Source organism: Acipenser ruthenus, chromosome 2, assembly GCF_902713425.1.
Source record: "Acipenser ruthenus chromosome 2, fAciRut3.2 maternal haplotype, whole genome shotgun sequence".
NCBI classification, from domain to species: domain Eukaryota; kingdom Metazoa; phylum Chordata; class Actinopteri; order Acipenseriformes; family Acipenseridae; genus Acipenser; species Acipenser ruthenus.
The window spans coordinates 90,942,164-90,968,546 of NC_081190.1; the positions used below are offsets into that span (position 1 = coordinate 90,942,164).

The window sequence follows — 26,383 nt, forward strand, 5'->3', positions numbered from 1 at the left end:
TCAAAAGCTTTGTGTAAGCTTTTATAAGCACCTCCAAATGGAAGAGAGCCAGGCTCATCTGTCTAATTCTCTTCTTTACGCACCTCTATTCTGCTGCGCTCCGTATGCACAAAAAGAAAAATATCGCCCATGTGCAGGGGGAAAAAAATGCCAAGAAAATGAAAATATGCAGGAACTCTCAGAGGAAAAGGTGCACTACCATGCAGGCACACAATTCAGAAAGGAGAAAGGGATTTAATTGCTTTAGACTGACCCCTACTGCAAAAAACATGATACTGCATGCACATTTTTTTAATTATTATTTTAGGCAAGTACATTTCAATGCAGTACCTGATACTGATAATGTATGTGTTTGGCTTCGTGTGTATTTTGTATGCATTCTTTAATGCAGTCATTTATCTATTGATTGATGTATGTATTTATCTGCTTCTATCAAATAAAAAAAGAAAAAAAAGGAAACTGAAGTGGTTTGTGTTGTTACAGTCATTTAAAAAACATCACTCAAACTCCTCTACAGCAGACCAAACTCTGAGCAGAGTCATAGCAAGGAACTTTCCCCTCTCTCTTTGCAAGGGCACCTCAATAATCCTGACCCCCTGCCTCGGTCATTTGAACCACTCCAGAATCTCTTTCAAGCAGAGACTGACAACTGTGCCGATTAGAGGGCCTCCAAAAAGCGTGAATGCACTAAAACAGCTGATGTTACCACTGAAAATAAACAGCTGAATAGCTAGACACATCTGTCACCTGCGTTCAACTAACCTAGATGCCTATAACTTCATCTGCATACACTGCAGATATCATCTTCCACTAAAATACATGCTGAAAACTACTTGAGGGAACCTTTGGGGAAGCTCCCAAAACCACTATGTGTCTAAACCAATATACCAACACAGTCTTAACATATCCTGAAAATGGTTTTATTATTGTGGTCATCTAATCCAGTTTCTTTGCTTGAAACCTTTTTTTTTTTTTATGAGTGCCTATCGCTGTGCTGCATCAGTCCCAGCACTGCCATTACCCTGCACCTTAATAATGAGCACTAGTATAAATACTCCATTCTCAGCTCTGTACTTGAGCTGTAATGCCTAGATGAACACACTCCAAGAACAAGGCACAAAAACAGAGAAATGCGGGGGTGCGGGGAGAGAGATTTTTTTCATAATTTATAATAAACAAAAAGAGCAAACTTCTGTTTTTAATTTATGAAATCCCATCAAGGGAGCCACTTTTTTTTCTTTTTAACAGGCTGTCGATTCTGAGGTGACTGGCGTGAACGCTGCAGTACTGATCTTTCTTTATTAAGTTGGGGACAGCTAAGATTCTTGGTGATACAGCTCCAGGTACTCCCCAGTTACAGGTCCAGCAATATAACCTATTTCCAAGTTAGCAGCTGCAGATAGATAGTTGGCAGTCACTCCCCATTGCTATAGTTACTAAGAACAGTGTTTTTGTTTTTAATCACCCCAGGCTTAACTACATGCATTTCCAGGGCTTCAAATAACTGGTCCGTCGGTCTGCAATTGGACCAAAATGTAAAAATGCGGACTCAATCCTTTCACATGAAAGCGCTTTTGCGGACCTCAATTTATTTGTGAAAAATAGTAATAAAAGCACCCGCCTATCAGAAAAGATGATTCACTAATACTGTGAATATGAGCAAGGGTACAAATCAAACTGACTTGTCAAAATGTCTTGGTTTGTCAAGTAATGACAGACAATGCAGGTGATCAAGCTGGGGAAGCTCCTTCCGCTCCAAAGAAAGTACGCAAATTTAGTGAAAAGGATGTAGGCTAGATACAAAAAGATAACTAAAAAAGTGTTTGTGGTCTTATGTTTAAAATCTTAATATGCAGGTATGTGCCCCTGCTGTGAATTTGTATTTAAAATAACACTGATATGTGTGAATTTACCTGTCAATATATTTTGAGCGTATAACAGTGGTACAGGCATCAGGCTCTTTTTACAAAAAATCTACATTTTTCGATTTATTAGATTAATCTCATTCTCATCAAGACCAAGATTCGCTCAAGTCTCGATAAGACGTCTTTCTGAGGATACACTTTTCAGGACAGACTTTTTGATGGCTTGAAAGTACAAATCAGCGTTTAACAGAAAACCCAAATGATGAATAATGATGCAATGTCACATTGTTTGTATACTGATTTAAAAAAAAAAATAATAATAATAATAATTTGAGTCTGAAATGGTGCTAGCAGAATGCAAACAATAAAGGTTTATTTATTTTTACAAATACATTTTTGAGATGGACAATATTATAAATTGACACGTCCAATTTTCTTTTATTATTTCGGTTTACTGAGTTTCTTGAGGTGTAACGTTGTTGTTGATCGTTTGGGTCAAAAGTAAGAAAGTGTCAAGCATGTGAAGAAAAATACTTTAAAATCCATATATGGATTTTCAAAATACTGTAAATGAATACATGCATGCACGGATTTAATGTCTACAATTATTTATTTATTTTCTCCCGCTAGTGGTTCAATGTGGAACCAAAATAATTATATATATATTTTTGTTTTACTTTTTCTAACCCCTGTGTATTTTTCATTACATTTTGACCTAAAGTTGCTCTACAAATACTATGCCCTACACCCAAAACAGCCTTGGGGCAATGTTGAAAGTGCCCAACAAACTTGAGAAGAAGTTGGCAGGAAGCTCGTTCTTTGGCTGGAGCACACTGGGGACAAACAGACTTCAAGAGATTTTTAAAGAATTTTGTTTTCTTCTGGTTGAGAAAACATAATTTGCAGAGTCCCTTGTGTGTATGTCGGCCTATTTTATAGCAGTTTACTGGGGGTCGACCCTGCAAGACGTTCTGTGTGTGTGCGAAAGCTGTATAAAAACCTTCACATGCTACCACAGGCTCGTTAAGACGAGCTATACTGTAGACACTGGTTTATCAAGGGGGTGAGCTGACCAGTGTTCCTCGATGGTGGGGCTTCCACCAGGGTTGGTAAAGTAACGTTAGGTTATTATCATAATCCTGGTTCCCCGAAATAGAAATGCAACCATTACCGTATGGGTATTTACCTCCTAAAAACCCAAAACAAGCTGCTCAACAAGCCTGTGATGCAGTCATGTCCCGCACCGAGGGTACATAAGGACAGCGCTCACAGATCTCTGCGTCATTTTTCCTTTCAGAACTGACCTGATCGGAGAGTCTGCTTCAAATAAGTACAGTGCCATGAAAAAGTATTTGCCCCGTCTGATTTTCTGCATTTTTGCACATTTTTCACATTGTATTTGGTCAGATTCTTTTGTGGATTGTAGTAGTATATAGAGGGAGTCTGAGAAAAAATGACATCAACGTTTGGTGCTTCTTTCATTTGTTTGGTGTGCAAGGTAATCAAACATGCAATCTTCAGGTGTGAAAAAGTTATTGCCCCCCACTAGTTAACTCAACCCAATTAAAGGGATAATTAGGGTCAGCTGTTTGAGTATTTTGGTTAACAACCAGGCCTGATTTGGGCCAGCCCTGCCCAATATAAATCTGACTAACTTTGGCCCTTACCATCAGAGTGAAGTTGTCAGCACACAGGTTCTAGAGGCACATCATGCCATGAACACAAGTAATTCCTGAAGACCTCCAGGAAAAAAGTTGTTGATGCCTATCAGTCTGAAAAGGGTTACAAAGCCATTTCTAAGGCTCTGGGGCTCCACTGAACCACAGTCAGAGCCATATTGTCCAAATGGTAAAGTTTGGGACAGTAGTGAATCTTCCCAGGAGTGGCCGTCCTGCCAAAATCTCTCCAAGAGCAAGGCGTAAAATCGTCCAGGAAGTCACAAAGAACCCTAGAACAACATCCAGGGATCTGCAGGCCTCTCTCGCCTCGGCTAAGGTCAGTGTTCATGACTCCACAATCAGAAAGACACTGGGCAAAAATGGGATTCATGGCAGAGTAGCAAGGCAGAAACCATTGCTCACTAAGAAGGAGGCTGTGTGGTCCAGTGGTTAAAGAAAAAGGCTTGTAACCAGAAGGTCCCCGGTTCAAATCCCACCTTAGCCACTGACTCATTGTGTGACCCTGAGCAAGTCACTTAACCTCCTTGTGCTCCGTCTTTCGGGTGAGACTTAATTGTAAGTGACTCTGCAGTTGATGCATAGTTCACACACCCTAGTCTCTGTAAGTCGCCTTGGGCGTCTGCTAAATAAACAAATAATAATAAAAGAAAAAGAACATGAATGCTCGTCTCAAGTTTGCCAAAAAGCACCTGGATGATCCTCAAGAGTTCTGGAACAATGTTCTATGGACAGACGAGTCAAAAGTGGAACTTTTTGGCCAACATGGGCACCGTTATGTCTGGCGAAAACCAAACATTGCATTCCACAGTAAGAACCTCATACCAACGGTCAAGCATGGTGGTGGTAGTGTCATGGTTTGGGGATGTTTTGCTGCATCAGGACCTGGATGCCTTGCCATCATTGAAGGAACCATGAATTCTGCTCTGTATCAGAGAATTCTACAAGAGAATGTCAGGCCATCAGTCCGTGAGCTGAAGCTGAAGCGCAGCTCGGTCATGCAGCAAGACAATGATCCGAAACACACAAGCGAGTCTACATCAGAATGGTTGAAGAACAAGAAATTTAAAGTTCTCGAATGGCCTAGTCAAAGTCCAGACCTAAACCCCATTGAGATGTTGTGGCAGGACCTGAAACGAGCAGTTCATGCTCGAAAACTCACAAATGTCACTGAGTTGAAGCAGTTCTGCATGGAGGATTGGGCCAAAATTCCTCCACGGCGCTGTGAGAGACTAATCAATAACTACAGGACGTGTTTGGTTGCAGTTATTACTGCTAAAGGTGGTGTAACCAGTTATTGAGTCTACGGGGACGATTACTTTTTCACACGGGGGCATTGGGTGTTGCATAACTTTCTTTAATAAATAAATGAAATATGTATCAAATTTTTGTGTTATTTGTTCACTCAGGGTCCCTTTTAATATTAGGTTTTGGTTGAAGATCTGATAACATTCAGTGTCAAAAATATGCAAAAATGCAGAAAATCAGAAAGGGGGCAAATACTTTTTCACGGCACTGTATTTATTGCTTCTGACATGGACGCAGCGACCTTAAAGGTTAATGGTTACATTTCTATTTCAGGAACCTGGGGGGTTATGATAATAACTCTGTCAGACTGGAAAGGAGGTGGATGGAAACCCAATTCCACAGACTGGTTAACATGAAATGCCAAGATCGTCTTCGACAAAAAGTAAGGATTGGTACGAAGCGTAACCTTTGTCCTGACCTCTGTAAAAAATTAAGCAAGCTTTCGGTATCAAGAATACCAGCATCTCATTCACCTGCTTTGCAGAGATGATAGCGAGCAAGAATGCTGCTTTAAGCAATAAAGCTGCTTTAAGCAATAATTTCAGCATGGGCTCAAATGGGGGCTTCATGAGTGCATTAAGCATCATGTTTAGCCTCCAGCGAGGAAAAATGCCCTTCATTGCCCCTTTCAAAAATTGTCCCGCCAGAAAGTGAGCTCCTGGGGAGACCGAGTTAATTTTGACGTGGCAAGCCGAAATGGCTGCCAGATAAACCTTTAATATGGAGGGTGAGTTCCCTTTGTAAAAAACCCCACCCCATACAGGGAATGTGTTGATGGTGCTCTGGCATTCTGCAGGATGTTGTGACACTATTACAAAGCCCCAGACGGCTCAAATGCAGCCATTCAGGGGCCAGACCCAGAGCTCCAGACTCGATGGGTCGGGCTGCCATAAGGTTCCCCGTGCCGCGGTCTCCACGGCTGGCCGCTCTAGGCATCTATTGCCAGCAGGTCCCCGCCTTCTATTATGGAGAACCAGAGGGGACAATGAGTTGATTCCTGGGAGACAAAGAGATCTATCTCTGCTCTCCCAAACCTCTCCCAAATGAGGATCACCACCTCGGGGTGAAGTCTCCATTTTGAGCTGCTGGGGACTCTCCTTGAGAGGAGGTCCGCTGCCCAGTTTGTCACCCCGGGCAGATGTACTGCCCGCAGTGAGAGGATGTTCTCGTGTGCCCAGAGCAAAAGCTTGTGGGCCACATGATGGAGGCTGCCCTGGTGGTTGATGTAAGCCTTGTCTGTACGAATAAGCACACATATCCCTCAAACCTCTTGCAAAAAATTCTGCAAGGCCAGGTAAACTGCCTGCGGCTCTAAAACACTGATTCGGAGACCCTACCAAGGCATTAGCACCGAATCGGTACATAGTCGGTACAAGGACAGCACCGGTGCGGTAATCTCAGTCCCGGTTCGGTACCGGGTGGGGAACAGAGCAGGTCGGTGACCTCCATACCGGTATGGTCCACCGGTTCACAGTCACCGCAGGTGGTAAGGTACAGGGATGCCCACCTGTACAAGCCACTGGTGAAACCACTCAGTCAGTAACACACAAGACTGAGGGAAGCCTGCTCGTTAGAAAGGTACTAACAGCCTTCGTAATGATGATGCTAAAGCTTTCACCACCACGTTGCAGACAGGTCTGCACGTAATCGCTGTAAAAAACAGAAAAACACACAAGAGAAAAATCTTTCTCAACAAAACACAGTAATATAAAAATTACATAAATAATAAAAAAAACGTCTCGTATTTTGGCTAAAAGCCCAAATGAGAAATAAAATAACTCCAGCCAGAGCTATGCAGCCTGGGGGGACTCAAGCCGCTGGCATCCTGTGGGGCACAAGGTCGCAGCAGGACGTAAGAAGACACAGGCTGTAGTGCACAATATACACGTAATTAGAAAAAAACATTACAGCGTTAATGTAATAATGCATAAATTAAGTGTGAAACACAATAATTTACGAAAAATTACACAGTCAGAACAAGGCTCTCTGATCAGGTCAGTTTTGAAAGGAAAAATGGCGCAGAGATCTATGAGCGCAGTCCTTATGTACCTTCGGGGACCAGGCATGACTGCATCACAGGCTCGTTGAGCAGTTTTAGTTTATCAATATTCAGATTTCGGGTCTTTAGGTCTTCAGTAATGAGTTACAACTTGTAATCTGATTACTTTTTTGAGTAACTAATTTCAGTAAGGTATTACTTTTTAAAAATGTAATATTGAGAAGTACCTAGATTGCATTTCAGGGCAAAACTTTGTTACTTCAGGCAGAAGCACCTGTGTGCAAATAATCTTTCCTTAAGTACCTGTTTATTTTTCTACTTTACTAGCATTAAAACTAAGATACTGGCCTGTAAATATTATTGTGAAATTCAAGTGTAAAAAATATAATGCTCTTATTATCTATTATGTGTGTTTTATTTATTATTTTTATTGTCAAAAGTATACAGTACTGTGCAAAAGTTTTAGGCAGGTGTGAAAAAATGCTGTAACGTAAGAATGCTTTCAAAAATAGACATGTTAATAGATTATATTTATCAATTAACTAAATGCAAAGTGAGTGAACAGAAGAAAAATCTAAATCAAATCCATATTTGGTGTGACCACCCTTTGCCTTCAAAACAGCATCAATTCTTCTGGGTACACTTGCACAAAGTTAGGGATTTTGTAGGCACATAGTCAGGTGTATGATTAAACAATTATACCAAACAGGTGCTAATGATCATCAATTCAATATGTAGGTTGAAACACAATCATTAACTGAAACAGAAACAGCTGTGTAGGAGGAATAAAACTGGGTGAGGAACAGCCAAACTCAGCTAACAAGGTGAAGTTGCTGAAGACAGTTTACTGTCAAAAGTCATACACCATGGCAAGACTGAGCACAGCAACAAGACACAAGGTAGTTCTACTGCATCAGCAAGGTCTCTCCCAGGCAGAAATTTCAAGGCAGACAGGGGTTTCCAGATGTGCTGTCCAAGCTCTTTTGAAGAAGCACAAAGAAACGGGCAACATTGAGGACCGTAGACGCAGTGGTCGGCCAAGGAAACTTACTGCACACATCATGCTTACTTCCCTTCGCAATCGGAAGATGTCCAGCAGTGCCATCAGCTCAGAATTGGCAGAAAACAGTGGGACCCTGGTACACCCATCTACTGTCCGGAGAAGTCTGGTCAGAAGTGGCCTTCATGGAAGACTTGCGGCCAAAAAGCCATACCTCCGACGTGGAAACAAGGCCAAGCGACTCAGCTATGCACGAAAACACAGGAACTGGGGTGCAGAAAAATGGCAGCAGGTGCTCTGGACTGATGAGTCAAAATTTGAAATATTTGGCTGTAGCAGAAGGCAGTTTGTTCGCCAAAGGGCTGGAAAGCGGTACACGAATGAGTGTCTGCAGGCAACAGTGAAGCACGGCGGAGGTTCCTTGCAAGTTTGGGGCTGCATTTCTGCAAATGGAGTTGGGGATTTGGTCAGAATGAATTGTCTCCTCAATGCTGAGAAGTACAGGCAGATACTTATCCATCATGCAATACCATCAGGCAGGCATATGATTGGCCCCAAATTTATTCTGCAGCATGACAACGACCCCAAACATACAGCGAAAGTCATTAAGAACTAACTTCAGCGTAAAGAACAAGGAGTCCTGGAAGTGATGGTATGGCCCCCACAGAGCCCTGATCTCAACATCATCGAGTCTGTCTGGGATTACATGAAGAAGGTTAGTTCTCCAAGATGTTTGGGCCAACCTACCCGCCGAGTTCCTTCAAAAACTGTGTGCAAGTGTACCTAGAAGAATTGATGCTGTTTTGAAGGCAAAGGGTGGTCACACCAAATATTGATTTGATGTAGATTTTTCTTCTGTTCACTCACTTTGCATTTTGTTAATTGATAAATATAAACTATTAACACGTCTATTTTTGAAAGCATTCTTACTTTACAGCATTTTTTCACACCTGCCTAAAACTTTTGCACAGTACTGTATATAAAAGTATTATAAAATGGCAAGACTAGAGAGGAGCAAGCTCACTGGCTAACAAGTGTTCCGACCTGTGCAGATATGTCACCATGCTAGCACAGATTGGAACTTTCAAAACCACCCTGCCTGTTTCACTTGATAGCCAATTCACTTTGAGAGGGGTGGAGGGGGTATTCTTTCATAGTAACATTAACCAAATGTATTTACTTAACAAGAACCCTTGAGATATACATCTAATTTTCAAGGGGGTCCTAGCAGGAGAAGATGGCAAGAAATAACATTATAAAATCAATGGCAAAAGTAGACAAATCATTCAAAGAGGACAAAAACACTTAAATCAGTCATAAAAACAGTAATACAAAATAAAAGCATAAAAAATAGAATTCCAATTGACATGATCCTGGTCATCGTCAGTATTCGCAGCCCTGGTCAAATTTAGGTAGAATTACATGTCTCTAACAGAGATGTAAGGTAACTTGGAGCATTTCCAGTGTACACCTTATAATCTAAACAAATAAAATTACAGAGCCTTCTATAACCTCCCTAGCTTCCACCGAGTTGTCATGCCAGTGACGGGAACTATAGTCATCTGTCTGCAACCTTGTACATTGCACTTCTGTAGGAGACATGCTAATCCTGGGAAGATATAGTCCAGGAGTGATCCTTCCTTGGGCTGAACATAAATCTTGTTGCTAAACAGAAAGGATAGAAATAATCTAGTTTCTTTCATTGCCTTTTGTCCCATTTATATAAAACTGTAGTTGCACAAAATTAAAAATAGCCGGTGTTATGACAAATACTGGCCAGTGCCGACGGCGCTTTGTTTGTTTACCGTGTTTGTGATTTAAAATAGGAAAAGCAGTTGTGGGGTAGAAGAAAAGAGTAGAATAAGAGAGCTTATGTTTTACATTAATGGAAAATCAAGTGACAAGGTACTGGAGGGCATTTGGAAGGACTTTCAGCGGCCCACGAGTTCCGAGGCCAAAGCCTTGGTGTGGGGTGCGAAAGATGTGGGCTGCGAGCTATTCCAAAAATCACAAGTGAAATTGGATGTAAAAAGTATGGTCTCAACATTTACTGTTTCAGGATCAAACAACTGGAAACACATGACCCCTAGTAACACGTTGAGTGAATTTGTCATTAACTATGTGCAGATGGAAGCTGCAGGAGAGGATACTGTTTCCATGCTACAGGCAAAGAGAGGTCATGTACTGCATGGGGGGGGGGGGGGGGGGGGCAGGGAGCAGAGTGGGACAGGGTGCTGCTATCATGGGGCCATGTCTCTGCTCACTGTGGGGGTGCCAAACTCCTCATTCGTGTTAAGCCAGTGGTGTGAAGAGTTGAACAGAAGATCAGAAGAAAATGTATGAACAGGATGAGGCCATTCTGCCCGTCAATGCTCGTCCAGGTTCTTAGCAACTGATTAATCTCAAAACTTTGATTCGGCATCAAAAACATGGCTGGCTTGATGTTACAAACTGTATGTAGAACGGGCTGGAATGTGGTGCCACAGACAATAAATAACCAGGACAGAGGATCGAATACATATGTGAATGACAAGGCAGTCATGCCATCTGAAAACAATAGGGGAGCAGCTGGTTGGTTTATGACAGGAAAGGCGGCATTGAAGGGGTGGGGACCCAGATGACAATGCCCGAGGAAGTGCAACGATACCTGAAAGCATGGCTTGCAAACTGAGATTCCTTTAACCTAGTAGTACTAAATAGCATGTGTTTCTTTCAAAACTGCACATTTGAAACCTATATAAGGAGAACGTTCAGCCACCGGGAGGCTGTTGTATTCAACTATTGACCATGCAAAGCCTTGTATAGCTTCTTTGAAAGCCAGCTCAGGGGGGGCTCTTCACTACAAAGGAGAAAGCCGACGGCCAAAATACCGCAAAACACCCAGCTTTCTCCTTTCAGTCAAATGTTTAGGAAAACAATGTGTGCTACACGGGGAGCGAACAGGAAACAGTGTAATTGCGCTTAGCCCCTACATCAGGAGCTCTCCAAAATACCCTTTTTATTTTATGTTGTCAAAACTGCTCTCACTCTCACCGGAGCCCTTTCCTTTCCTGTGATCCAGCCTACTCACACAGAAACACGCAACCCAACCTTCCAACCCACATCCCTGCAGCTGAGCTGTGAGTTCTCTGCCTACTTTACACTAACAACAGCTGTCAACCCCTGCTCTCCTCTTCCTTAAAAACTCGCCTTCAGCACCTTCTGAAATGTCTCCTTTGCATCTCAATCTCTCTCACCCTGTCCCACCAATAAGATCTCCATTGGATATTTTCTTACATCTAACTTCTCGCTGTTCTTTGCCTGTTGCTATCCCCATTCCCTTGCTCTTGTCTGCTACAATGCATAGCTACATTGAGATGCCGTCAGATCAGGTGACAGACTGAACACGGAGTCTCACATTATTTGGTTTGGTCTCTAGCGAACCCCATATTAAACCTTTATACCACTACGCATAGCGACATAAACAACAAAGCATATTAATTCACACAGTCTGAGACTATATAGTAACAACGCAGTAAATCAAAACGAACCCAGTGTCTGCTGTTCATGTGCTCTGCCTTAATGCTTTTACAAACTTGCTAGCCAGCCCCCCTCCTCCTCCTCCTCCTCCTCCTCCTCCTCTTCCCTGCCCTTGCTCTTTCCCCGCTGGCTGTTCTATGTGCGTGGTTCAGATTCTTTAACCCCTCCCGTGAGAAGCGACTGTTTGGACAGCCAGAACAGGGAAATCGGACAAGAGGCCTGAGCTGAGTGTTGATAAATGTTCAAGCAAAATAAAGATCTCATCCAAAAAAAACGGGGGTGGGGGGGTGGGGGGGGGGGGGTTGGAGTACACATTGATGCAGGGCTATTACTTCTTCTAAGCATGCGATATTTCCGCCGATTACACTTGACACACAATACCATTGCTTTGGTAAATGACCCTTCTAGTTGTCTCAGCTGATGAATATCAATTCCAGCAATCTAATTTACTGCGGAAGTGTTCTCACTTGCATGCTACAACACATGTCCTGCAGACCATGAGGTTAGCGAAACATGACTGCTCCAGAAAATTGCCTGTATCCTAATTGCTAGTAAACAATAGTATATGCTATGCTTTCCAGGTAAGACACTCATGGTTTTACTATGAGATTAACACACTCACACCACAACACTAATTAAGCTCATATCAATTACTGGAATTAATCACATTTTTATACACCATAGTCTAAAATCATCTTTTTTATTTCTCAGTTGAAGACATTGAAAAAGACTTATGGTAAAAACATTTGCAGGTGAATTCTCACACTGTACTACTTTTTTTTAGACTACTATTTAAAAGGTGCAAGAAACGCACTGGTAAACAACATCAAAAACAATATTCACGTTTTCCTGAAATCCTGGTTTCAGGAGTTGGTTTAGTCCCAGAGTCACTTCCATCCCGGCGGCAGAACTGAGCCATTTTTACAGGACCACGCTAGGAAGGAAGCAATTGTGTGTTCATTAAAATACAAGCAAGACTTGCATTGTTGTAAGAAAGTATACAAAAACAAAGAGGAGGGCCACAATTTAAACATGTAATGAATGCAGTAATTAGATCTGAAGTCTTTAGATTACTATCCACACAAAACTGCAGACCGCCCTAGTAATATAGGAAAGACTGCTCCACACAAAACAGCAAAACATTAACTACTCTAATACACTAATATGTACATTCCTATTTCAATATAGTTAAACAGGACAGTGTGTGTAAAGCTAAAACAGGGACTTTAGCATTATTTTACATTTTCTTTTCCTTTCATGGCTTTTGTTTTTATCTGTTTGGCTAAATTCAGATTATCTCTGCCCGTGTTTATAATTCCAGCTTCCTCTTTTTGCTCTACCTAAAACACACAGAGTAGATTTTACACAAGGCAGATGTACATGCTGATTCGCTCCTGCACTGGTCTGCTGTTCTGCTTGCTTCAAAGCTTGAGCCTGTGGTGTGTAGGTGTGTCACGTCGGTTAGTGAAACAGTGGGGAAGCAATTTACAGCTTCTCTGTACCTATGAAGCTTCCTGGCTGGGATGAATTAGAAAGGGTAGCAGAGATTATCAGACTTTAGTAAAATGAATGACAAACAAATCAGACATAAAAAAGTGAATAACCAGAGAATGTGCATACAAGGAAAGAACAGGCAACAGGACTGCTGGGAAGCGAACCTTTAACCTCCACTTTTGACAGTGCAAGAATCAAACCAGCCTGCAATAACTCCCTGTGTGACAGCTTTCTGTTATGGTGCTTGTACTTCTGGAGAGCTAGGGTTAAAATGGAAGTGCCATGGAGAGCAACTTAACCCCCATTTATATCCTGCTGAGAAAATGAAAGAGCTTCAAATCCACTGACTGTTAGAAAAATATTATTTGAGTGAGCTAAGTGTTTTCAAATTATTGGACTTGGGAACAGTCTCTTTTTGGACACACATCTTCCTTTGAGGATTAAACCATCAGACAGATTAAGAACAAAAACAGTCCATTCTCAGCTCAGGGCCCTGATGAGCTCAAATACAACACCCTCTGGTTCTCTAGTACTCTGAACACGAATAATGAGCGCCAGTCTCAGATCTACAGCTATGGACAAAAGTCTTGCATCACCCTATAGAATTAACAAATTTTGCTTCATAAAGTCGAATGAAACCTGCTGAATAATGTTACGTTAACATATGGAATTACATGCCGTTTTCTAGTTTTCCATCTATAATGGAAAAAAATTGAAAAATGTGACATTTTGAAATCTAACAAGAAATACTGTACTTTGTTTGATTACATGATGTTAAATAAAATATCTACATTATGTTCATATCCTGCATCTTAATAATTATCTAAACTCTCCATTCTCAGCTCTCCAGTATATCATTATGCTACAGCTTAATAAAGATCTAAAAACTCCATTCTCAGCTCTCCAGCTCTGTCAAACCAACAAAGGCTTTCCCCTTGCACGTTATATGGACCTAAAAACATGTTCACCTTTGCAGAGAGTATCATACTTTAATAAAGCTATTACAAAATAAATAAAATCCTCCTTTGTCCAGTTTAAATATTTACATTAGTCAAACGATACTGTGCGAAAACATGTGTGTGTGTGGGGGGGGGGGGTAACAATGTAGCACTGGCTCGTGATCGAACTGAAACGAACATTAGTTAAAAAAACTTGAAGAGAGAAAGAAATCCTGGCATAATGACAGGAGAGAAACCTTTCCCTTCCAAGGCTTCCTGACCAGGCCTCAGGAGAGCTTACTGGTGACCGAGTGAACCCCACTCTCTGGCCACAGCCTCACCTGCAGCTAAAGCAACCCGTTGCCTTCCAAGTTACCTAAACCCTCCCTGGAGAGGGAAGAGGCCAGGCCATTTGTCTTATTTCTCAAACAACAACAACGAACGCTGCCAACAGGCACAACTTACAACCTCAGGAGCTGCAACACAGTCTGTGAGGGACTGATAAAAGTTTGGTCAGCAGAATTCTTCATGACCTGTAATAAACCCAGAATGAACCTGGTATTATGTAAACGTTCTATTTTTAGAAAGCTCTAGAGAAACAGCTTCAATATAAAGGGCAGAGATTCGACTACCACAATGTAAAATAACCCTGGACTCTTAACTGACCGAGAAGGTCAAGTGGAAGCTAATCTCGGACTGGACAACAGACACATTGTCAGGAGATTCTGGGTTTTTAACAATGTGATAGATAGCAAACAAAAAATATATATGGGAAGGAAATACAGAAAAATATATATATTTGAATATTAAAAAACAGCCTGAAGGTGAAATATTGGATTTATGGTATGAGATTTTATTTTTGAAATAAATCCGCGAGAAGCCATCACCTTTGTAAACTTGACATGGGGTGACCCAACTAGACAGCACAGTGCTCATGGAGCCAACATAAGTTCATTACTTCAATAACCCGAGCAAAAACTCTGCATAAACTGGTACGATTCTGTATTCTAATAGATAACATGTGCTAAGAAATGTGCACACCAAGTATAACATACAGTACATACATGAACCTCCCCTATACAGGAACCACCACTATGCAAGTACCTTCAAGTAATTGTACAATAGCTAGCAAAATAATTTCATAAACCTAAGCCATTTGCACCATTTTGAAAGAAGCATGTGCTTTAAAACATGACACCTGTATCTGCTACTACTACAGCAGATAAGGTAGAATTTCAGTAGGAAGGTCAAGGTCAAATGAACACTATAAAAATGGTAAATGTGTATGAACTATGAATCTGTTATGTTATATTACATGGACCAACTCATCCCATTTATAATTAAGCAGTCGTCATTCCACATCTAGAGCTGGAGCCACACTACCCATAATTGAATTGGACTAAGAGAAGCACAGAACACAGCTGCGTAAGAACAATATTTCACAGTGTTTAGTTTCTATTATAAGTCAAGCAAAAAAAAAAAAAATCACATGACCTCAAACTGGCAGCCATCTTATAGATGTGAAGGCCAAGGTCACCTTTACATTTTGTTTACAAAACAGTGTAAGAAGTCTGCATCAGAAGTGGTTTTAGTGGTATGAGTTGAAAGTGCAACGCTGGCTTCAGCTCTAGCTTCAGAATGACGTTTCAGGCGCTGCTTAATTATGAATGGAAGGAGCTGATCTGTCTAAGATTCCCAATCCATACAAAATGCCTTTTTTCTTAACAGTGTTCGTTGTTAAGTAAGTTCTTACACAGCTATACTGTGTGCTTCTCTCAGTCAAATTAAATTGTGGGTATGGGACAATACAAATGAACCCTGCATTGGAAAGAGTTTCGGAGATATAAGGAGTTGAAAGTGCTGCGTTGGCTCTGTCTGATAAAGGCCACCTGGCCGAAACATTGCTTTGTTTTAACTTTGTTCTTTTTCAATAATAAAGAATAAAAGAATGGAAATTTGATCTACAATCTAGTGTTATGTTGTTGCAGCTCTATTTTCAACGATTGTGAACAATGTTGGGATATTTGGGAAACTGATCCCAGAGGTAGCACCGAATAATGGAAATTGTATTATAAAACAGTCGGTGTGCAACATTAGTTACATGATCCATCTCCAGCTGTGGAATGACTGACTGCCTAATTATGATGAGTTGTTCCATGTAATATAACACAACAGATTTATAAATAATACAAAATCCACCCCCCGTATTTATTTGACCTTTGACTTTTCTATTGACCCCTTGCAGTCTTCGAATACTTCTACCCAACCCGCATTGGCTGCCAAAAGCGAGATGAGTAGAAGTACGTCAGAACACCGGACAATCAAGTGACGAGTGGGCATAAACATTTAATCATCATTCGAGGTGAGCAGGTTTCTCTGTGCTTTAACTCTTTGAGGTCCTATGGTCCGACATTACCATTTCCCCTTTCCGGTCCCTGTCCGACATCATCAAAAAGACATCAAGCACAGGTCTCTAGTCGTTTTTTCTCAGAAAAAGCTGAAAAAAATTTCAATGGCCGAGAGAAGCCAAAGATAAAAAAAAAGGGGGCGGATCTGAGCAATACACATAGCCCCGGCACCACAGAGATAACACGGACATAAACCAAAAAAATTGTTGCTTCCGCATCCAGCACTCAAAGAATATCACAGACATTTGCAGAGCTTTTGGAGTAATAAAAAAAGTTATAGTAATAAAATAATGACTTGGATCACATTCCTTTCAGTTTTGTAAACAAATGAATGTGACCTTAGCCGCAAGGCTTGCTGGGAAAGTACAGCCAACATCGAAAACTCGCATTGCATGGAAACTGAGACATCACTCATCTCGAGTACTATCAATGGAGGTTCAGGAGCAATGTGAGAGACCCCGGAACAGCTCGGATTAGCAGTCAATCCATGCTCATGGAAAAGAGGTCTTATAAGTACAGTGCCATGAAAAAGTATTTGTCCCCTGTCTGATTTTCTGCATTTTTGCACATTTTTCACATTGTATTTGGTCAGATTTTTTGTGGGTTGTAGTAGTATATAAAAAATGACACCAAAGTTTGGTGCTTCTTTCAATTGTTTGGTGTGCAAGGTAATCAAACATGCAATCGTCAGGTGTGAAAAAGTTATTGCCCCCCCCCCCCCCCCCCCAGTTAACTCAACCCAATTAAAGGGATAATTAGGGTCAGCTGTTTGAGTACTTAGGTTAACAGCCAGGCCTGCCCAATATAAATCTGACTAACTTTGGCCCTTACCATCAGAGTGAAGTTGTCAGCATACAGGTTCTAGAGGCACATCATGCCACGAACAAAAGAAATTCCTGAAGACCTCCGGAAAAAAAGTTGTTGATGCCTATCAGTCTGGAAAGGGTTACAAAGCCATTTCTAAGGCTCTGGGGCTCCACCGAACCAGAGTCAGAGCCATATTGTCAAAATGGAGAAAGTTTGGGACAGTTGTGAATCTTCCCAGGAGTGGCCGTCCTGCCAAAATCTCTCCAAGAGCAAGGTGTAAAATCGTCCAGGAAGTCACAAAAACCAAACACTGCTTTCCACAGTAAGAACCTCATACCAACAGTCAAGCATGGTGGTGGTGGTAGTGTCATGGTTTGGGGATGCTTTGCTGCATCAAGACCTGGACGCCTTGCCATCATTGAAGGAGCCATGAATTCTGCTCTGTATCAGAGAATTCTACAAGAGAATGTCAGGCCATCCGTCCGTGAGCTGAAGCTGAAGCGCAGCTGGGTCATGCAGCAAGACAATGTTCCCAAACACACAAGCTACATCAAAATGGTTGAAGAACAAGAAATGTAAAGTTTTGGAATGGCCTAGTCAAAGTCCAGACATAAATCCCATTGAGACGTTGTGGCAGGACCTGAAACGAGCAGTTCATGCTCAAAAACCCACAAATGTCACTGAGTTGAAGCAGTTCTGCATGGAGGAGTGGGCCAAAATTCCTCCACGGCGCTGTGCGAGACTAATCAATAACTACAGGACGTGTTTGGTTGCAGTTATTACTGCTAAAGGTGGCGTAGCCAATTATTGAGTTTAAGGGGGCGATTACTTTTTCCACACGAGGGCATTGGGTGTTGCATAACTTTCTTTAATTAATGAATGAAATATGTATCAAATTTTTGTGTTATTTGTTCACTCAGGGTCCCTTTTATCTAATATTAGGTTTTAGTTGAAGATCTGATAACATTCAGTGTCAAAAATATGCAAAAATGCAGAAAATCAGACAGGGGGCAAATACTTTTTCACGGCACTGTACCTGCACCCAATATCATTTGCCTTGGTCACAGCCTTGACACAAAATGGCTCCACTAGGTGCTGGGAAGTGTCTCAATTGATGTTTATGTATTCAGTCATTATTATTTCACACAACTGGTGCAGAGACACAGATGCTTAAGTAACAAGTAAACAGCTTTATAGTGCTGTGGAGATCATAGGCCACATCACAACCTACTTTGCATTCTCCTCCTACCTCTCCAACCGCACTTACCAGGTAACCTGGCGTGGAGCAACCTCCACACCTCGCCCTCTCTTAACAGGAGTTCCCCAAGAGTCAGTCTTGGGTCCTCTCCTGTTCTCTCTCTACACCCGCTCCCTGGGCCTCCTCATCGCATCCTATGGTTTCTCATACCATTTCTATGCTGATGATGCTCAGATTTTCCTCTCCTTTCCCACCTCTGACTCCACCATCCCCTCTCGTATCTCTACCTGACTGTCTGCTATTTCCTCCTGGATGCACTCGCATCACCTCAAACTCAACCTCTCTAAATCTGACCTCCTTTTCTTTCCCTCCTCCTCCTCTGATCTCTCCATCTCTGTTCCTCTGGAATCTACCACACTCTCTCCCTCTTCCTCCGCTAAGAACCTCGGAGTCACCCTGGACCCCTGCCTCTCTTATTCCCAGCACATCTCCACTCTGGCACGCACTTCCCGATTCTTCCTGAGCAACATACGAAGAATCCGACCCTTCCTCACCAACTATGCCACCCAGCTCCTGGTCCAGGCCTTGGTACTCTCCCGCCTAGACTACTGCAACTCCCTTCTGGCTGGCCTCCCTGCGTCCGCCAGCCGTTCGCTCCAGCTCACCCAGAACTCCGCTGCTCGCCGGGTGTTCTCTCTGCCTCTTCTCCCACGCAACTCCACTGCTCCGCTCACTCCACTGGCTCCCGATCACCGCTCGCATCCAGTTCAAGACTCTTGTACTAGCCAACAGATGCCTTGACCAGTCTGCACCCAGCTACCTCCAGACCCTCATCTCTCCCTACACCCCCACTCGACCTCTCCGCTCCGCCTGCACTAGAAAACTGGCTCTACCTCCTCTACGCTCCCCTGCCTCCAGAGCCTGCTCCTTCTCCACCCTCGCTCCACAGTGGTGGAATGACCTTCCTACAGATGTCAGGACTGCCCAGTCCCTGACCACATTCCGGCACCTCCTTAAGACTCACCTCTTCGAACAGCACCTGTAGAACTCCTCTGTTTGTATCCTGGGACACTATCACCCTTCATTTAAATGTGCTTTATTTTGCTCTTATCTGCCCCCTATTTTACTGCATTTAATCCTGTACTTCAGAGTACTGTAATCTGCCAAGTGTTTAACCTGTAGTATTTTGTATTTAATCATATCCTGATGTAACTATCACTGACACTGTTATCTGCTGTACTATTGAATTGTATTTTGCCACACTTGTACTTGCTTGAACCAAAGTCATTGTATTTCTCTTGCTCTTAATTGTATTATTACTTGTACTGTGATACTTGAAATGTATTTGCTTATGATTGTAAGTCGCCCTGGATAAGGGTGTCTGCTAAGAAATTAATAATAATAATAATAATAATAATAATAATAATAATAATAATAATAATAATAATAATAATAATAATAATGATGATGCAGGGCAATGCCAGATCCAATTGGGTGAAAAGGTCCTAATAAAATGTGTTTGTATATTTACTAATAGATGGCGCTTCCACTTTATCTGTTCGTCTTGGACCTGCATCCCCAGTGGGGGATTATTAATGGGATCAAGAGGGACCTAGATGCGTTCTTTCAGACAGAGAAGCACAGACATGTAGAGGGTGTAAGCCAGGAGGAGGAGATACGGATATTTAAGAAAAGGTTGTTGGGCCTAATGGCCTTTCCCTGCTCCTCAGTGTCTCATGAGCCCCATCGAAAGACAAGAAGGCTAATCTCAGATGAGCAGTAAATTCTTTAACCCTGTTATTTATCTTCTCATGCTAATATAAACAGATGCTTTTAAAATCCTATTCTTTTTTTCTTCCTTTCTTTTTTTTTTGGAACTGGGGAACTAGAGACCACAAATCTGTCAAAATTGTGTGCAGCTGGTCCCAAAATAAACATTTTGTAGAATGATTCCGTGCACCCCTTCTTTCCTTCCCCGTGCCCTCAAAAGACACACAAACTCCAGAGCCGCAAGCTGTCATTATCCCAACAAAATCCCACCTCTCTCCTTTATAAACAGTATAGTGTTTCCCTACCACATCAAAAAATAAATCACATTCTGGGCGAGTCCCCCCCCCACCCTGCATCTCTGTTTCATTTCAGCGAACATTTGTTCTGCATATGCTCGTTGAAATGGAAGGTATTTGTCCTTGTGAAGCAATGAAGCAAGGCACAGACTGCAGTTGCCTACCGTGTGTGCGGCACACGTTCTATTCCCTGTCAAACCAGAACTCTATGTGCATGTGCGTGGGGATGCCATTCTTAATACGAAGTGTAAAAATAATATTCCATCTGCTCTGTGGATATTAAAAGGTGTAAAAAATACTAAACTGGGCTTTAAAAGAAACCATGTGATTGATTAATCACACTAGTGCCCTTTTTGGTGCCTCACTAATATAATACATTACTAGCATGCATGTTTTCTGCACTATGAGAAGGCTTTTGTGAAGAGCTTTTGAATAGTAACATTCTCAATGCATATATTACCATGTACAGTTTAATAATATGCACATGTTTCCAGTTGTATCTGAAGACATTTAGTGAAGCTATGCTATTCATAGGGCTGTATTATTGTACCCCCGTTTTTCAGAATGGTTGACAAAGTGTTTACCATAAGCGATTGCTAAATTTGGCCGGGACCATGTAGAAAATTTGTAGCATCAGGAAATTTGCCTAATCCAAGTTCATTTTTAATGAGAATGGACTGTATTTTCTTTTATAAAAAAATGGGACAGTACAGGCTGTTTTGCTAGCTCTGGGCCAGTCCCATATGTGCACGACAACAACAAAGCTATCTACGATCGCCATTGACTTTTCCAAAAATTCCTGGTATCTCACCCTGGATTCAGCACCGTCTCCTTCAATTTCCCCCTCTCACAAACAAAAGCAGCGCTATGCAGCCAGCTCAGTTCAGTCCAAAGTTAAACTATAAACTCAGGATATCCCGTATAGAGAGGCCACGAGTCATTGCCTGCTCACACACAATTTCACAGCTAATCACAAATGATTTATTATTTGAAAACGCTTTTTGCTGGGGACTAAATTGAGTTTTTATTTTTTTTCACCTTTTTGCAGGCATAATTTGTGATGATAATCCTATTTAACTGATAGTACAAGTTTATTACATTCAATGCTAGAAATGAATGGAGTACATTACACTTTGTATGAAGTGACATTCCCCTGAAACTTCATGCTTGTTGGAATCTTGGGAGAATCACATCAATGCATGACCATAAGAGACGCAGCAATAAACGAAAATACAGAATGGTCCTAGTCCAGTAGACAAATGTTTCGACAAGTGTCTTTTACAACTTCTTTGAAAAAGACACTTGTAATAACATTTGTCTACCAGACAAATGCATTTCTTTAGCTTTACTAAGATGTTTTTTTAAACATCCTGTTTCGTTCATGTGTGCTTTTGAGTTTCACACAAGCACAGCGAATAGCACTGCCTTCAGCGGATGATTCAGAGTAACGTATAATGTACTTTTAATAGTATTTTTCTTTTTTTTTAAGTTAATTAGGTTTAAGTTAAAAAGAAAAGAAAAAAAGACTTGTACCATATGACACCACTGTACAGATGAAATTATAGATCATAAGTATCCACTGTACAGATGAACTTATAGATCATGAGTGTCCACTGTACATATGAACTTATGGATCATGAGTGTCCACTGTACTTATAGATTATGAGTGTCCACTGTACATATGAACTTATGGATCATGAGTGTCCACTGTACTTATAGATAATGAGTGTCCACTGTACATATGAACTTATAAAATGGTGTTTTATTTTTTTTTTTTTTTATTTTTTTTTTTTTTATTTTTTTTTTTAACAACAAAACACAGTTAATGCCATTACCCATTTCTTTAGAATTGTTGTCAGCTGGTTCTCAGGTGTTTTGATTAGTTGAATTGGCTTCATAATGTATATAATTATCTATATAATTATGAATTTAAGCTGCCATCAAAGACATGAGGCATGTGACATCCTTCCAAACTTCCGGGCTACTTGCGTAATACCAGCCTCAAGTTGGACATGGGGCTGGCAGAGCTGAAAGGTCACTGTCACATGATTTCAGGTAAAGGCAGATTATTATTATTATTATTATTTATTTTTTAGAAAAAATGATAATTGCTCAATACAGGGCCAAGAGAACCTAGAACCACAGCATGACTCCAAAAAACATGAAATATTAAGAGGACATTTAATAAAGCAATTGAAATGGCACATCAAGCTCCAAGAATTATACGAACTGTGGGAGGCTGATCAGATCACTTTCCTACATTTCTTTTAGGCTTTTTATTTAAAGAATAAAAATTAAAAAGTGATTAACCGATCTGCTAATCTTTCATGATACTTCAACAAAAAAAAAAAACTATTTTACAAAACCTTTGAATTCCAACTAGAAATCTAAAACAGGACACAATGTTTATTACTGAGTAAAATCAATTATTTTCCTGTGCTTTACACGCTACACATATGCATCCTAGAGTAAATATGCTCTGGGTCAACATGTTAACAACGGGTTAAGAATCTATGCAAAGATCTGCTGCAGTGTGGAGTAGTGGTTAGGGCTCTGAACTCTTGACTGGAGGGTTGTGGGGACACTGCTGCTGTACCCTTGAGTACCCTTGAGCAAGGTACTTTACCTAGATTGCTCCAGTAAAAACCCAACTGTATAAATGGGTAATTGTATGTAAAAAAATAAATAAAAATAATGTGATATCTGTATAATGTGAAATAATGTGATATCTTGTAACAATTGTAAGTCGCCCTGGATAAGGGCGTCTGCTAAGAAATAAATAATAATAATAATAATCTGCAGGCCACCACATTGATTCAGGGCTTTAGTGCAATCAGCTACAGATCTGAGTGTTAATTATCTAGAGGTATTTAAAATTGTCAAGGGGTTTAACAAAGTAACTGCTGAGAACCAGGGTCAACGGGTGGAAGCTGAAGAAGGGCATATTCAGAACCGAGGGGAGAAGGAGCTTTTTCACAGAAAGGGTGGTGAGCCATTGGAACAGGCTGCAGAACAGAGTTGTTAAAGCAGAGACTAATGCATCCTTCAAGAATAGACTGGATGCTGCCATGAACAATACTGTATAACCCTCTCTGTGACCATAATAGGACCTTAAGCAAGCCGCCTGGAGGAAGGGCGGTCCCTTCAGCCACAGATTCCCAGAGGTTTCATTTCCCCTGCTAACTTGGTTAGGGGAGTTTTGTTTTTTTCTCTCCTGAGTGCTAACGGACCACCATTGCATCAAAGCGAGCGAGCATAGGTGGGCCAAATGGCCTTTTCTCGTTCTGGAATTTCTTATGTTCTTATGAAACTGGAAAAATTGGAAAGTGTGAGAAAAAAAAGGAAAAAACAATAAATAAAAAAAGAAAAATCGGGGGGTCTGGCAAGCTTGAATATATTTTCTTGGGATATCAGATAAAGGAATTAAAATTATGGGGAGACATTTCCTCCCTCCGCAGCTATTATGAAGGTTGAAATCTGTTGGCCTGTCGTCTTTTTTTTTTTTTTTTTTTTTTACAAGCCCCTTCACAGATGCCTTGTTGGGGCTCGTGCCAATTCTCCCCGGGGCCCTCTAGTTTAATCAGCATCAGAGAGAAGTTTAACACATGCTTTGAAATCCGTACCAGATTCAAAGCTGTGCCTCAAGGGGCTATGAAGGGGGGGGGGGAAGCAACTTGCAATGCATACCATCCCCACCGCTGCTCAAGCAAGTAATTATCCTTCAACTTTGGCTGAACCACTGGAAATGTCAGGGCCCAGCGTGTTGCCAACAAAAGGGAAAGGTCTCGGGGGTCAGAGAGAAGAATGAAGCAGGCTGCACGGTGGCTTAAAGTTACCGGGATGCTGGAAACTGTATCGGCCATGGCTCTGGACCACAGGAGAGCAGAAATGACCACTATCTTTTGAATTTGAGGGCCCCTGTACTGTAGGGATGTACATGCTGTCTTCACTGGGGGGGGGGGGGGGGGGGGACATGTGGACTTTACAGTGACACTGAACCCTGATAAGCGAGTATCAGGCATGGACAGGCAGCCGCAAGGGACAGGCAGGAAAGATTACCAGAGCTTTATGTGTGAATGGACTCGCTGCACCTCAAGCTGTGTGGTGTACATAGAAGCGCAATGAAACACAGTACAGTAAATACCAGTAGGGATGATCAAATCAATCAAATCGTTATTTAATATAGCACCCTTGCCACAGAGCTCTTCACATGGGCAAAACGTACAGAGCAGTAAGTATTAGAAGCAGTCCAACAAATTCAGTAAATACAATTAAAGTATGATAAAAAAAATAACAACAATAAAACATACAGTAAAAAGACAATAGTAGTAATCATGTATATGATAGACTATAAAAATATGTCTTCAGTCTAGTTTTAAAAGCTGCCATAGTTGGTGACCCACTTAAAGAGACTGCCAATTTGTTCCACAATTTAGGGGCCCTGTAGCCGAATGCTCTACCACCTGTGTTCTTTAAAAAAAAAAATTGTAACTGTGAGATTCCCAGCATCCTGAGACAGGAGCAGCCAACCTGGAACATATGAGACCAATAAGCCACTCAGGTAAGACGGAACTATCCCATTTAAGGCTTTATAGGTTAAAAGCAGGACTTTAAAATCAATACTGTATGGTATTGAGAGCCAGTGTAGGGCTGCCAATACCGGCGTAATATGGTCAAACTTTCTTATTTTTGTTAGGATCCTGACAGCAGCTGCAATCTGGACAAAACACAGTTTGGAATACCAGAAAACAGGGCATTACAGAAGTCTATTCTAGAAGTTACAAAGGCAAGCATCAGTCTCTTAGCATCCTGTGCTGAGAGAAAGCGTCTTAATTTAGCAATATTTCTTGGATGGAAAAGAGACACTTTAGTTACTTTCCTAATGTGGGATTCAAATGAAATATCAGGGTAAAAAATCACAACCAAATTTCTAATTTCTGTCTTTGACTCAATGGGGTAGCTGTCCAACTGTACAGGCATATCTCTCTCATTGATTTCTTGACCCCAAATTTCTGACCTCTGTTTTATCAGAATTTAAACAGTAGAAAATGTGACATCCATTTCTTAATATCAGTGAGACCGGTAGTTAAGATATTTTCAGATGTGTAATTACCTGGTTTCAGAGCTAGATACAATTGTGTGTCATCGTCACAGCAGTGAAAGTTTACCCTGTGTCTACGGACATCATCACCATGGGAAGCATACTGAAGGAAAACAAGATTGGTCCAAGAACAGAGCCCTAGATAAGAAGGAGGAGTGCTCCTCAATTTGAACATATTGTAACCTGTTTGAGATAGGATTTAAACCAGTGACGTGCAGCCAGCTATCAGCATTTGTACATTATTCTTTATTAATTATTTACAGTATGTTTCAGAAATCTGCATTCCTTACAACTCAATTAATCTTATTTACTGATATAATCCTAGAAGTTCCTTGTAGAAGTTTACCACTGTACATTTTCACAGTAATTTCCCCATGGTTATACTATGCATTTACTATAGAAATTAGGAGATGGTTTGGAGTAGGAAAAAAAAAAAAAGTGTTAATAGTTTTCAGTTTTATACTTACTAAAGCGGACCTCCACAAATTATTAGGAGGCACAGTGGTATAAAAGTTAACTGGGCTGTAGATTTAAAATCCTAATCAATGTTAAGCACAGTACAGAGACCAGGACCAGAGGGCACAGTTTTGAATAGAGTGCAGACAGGTTAAGAGCTGCTTTTACAAAGTAAGTGGAGAGGGTATGAAAACAGGCAGCAGAGTCATAGGGATCCTTCAAGAATTGAATACACAAAGTTCTGGGGTAAATCAGCTACTAGGAACCGTTGTGCGCAGTGATGGGCTCAATGACCTCCTCTGGTTTGTAACTTTTCATAAGCTCTTTGCGTTTACACGTACCTGTTTCATGGCGGTCTCCCCGATCTTCTCCGAGTGTTTCCGGATACTCTCCAGGAAGTCCTTGAGGTCGGACATGGACAGGTCCTTGATCTCAGAGCGCAGTTTCGGGATGTTCTCGCTCATGATCTTGCAGAATCGGTACTGGCTGGCACGCGGCAGGTAAATGAGTTCCAGCTGCTCCAAGGTCTTCAGTGCCGGGTAGTGTCT

General features: G+C 41.3%; 1 protein-coding gene across 3 annotated transcripts in view; it reads right to left on the reverse strand.

The window, feature by feature from the left end:
* Positions 1-26,383, reverse strand: part of exoc6b (exocyst complex component 6B) — a 222,834-nt gene that overhangs the window by 157,369 nt on the left and 39,082 nt on the right. For all 3 annotated transcript variants that reach the window (XM_059003718.1, XM_059003723.1, XM_059003726.1), the window contains exon 6: positions 26,177-26,381. In XM_059003718.1, coding sequence (XP_058859701.1) covers positions 26,177-26,381 — 205 coding nt within the window. The remainder of the gene's footprint in view (positions 1-26,176; positions 26,382-26,383) is intronic.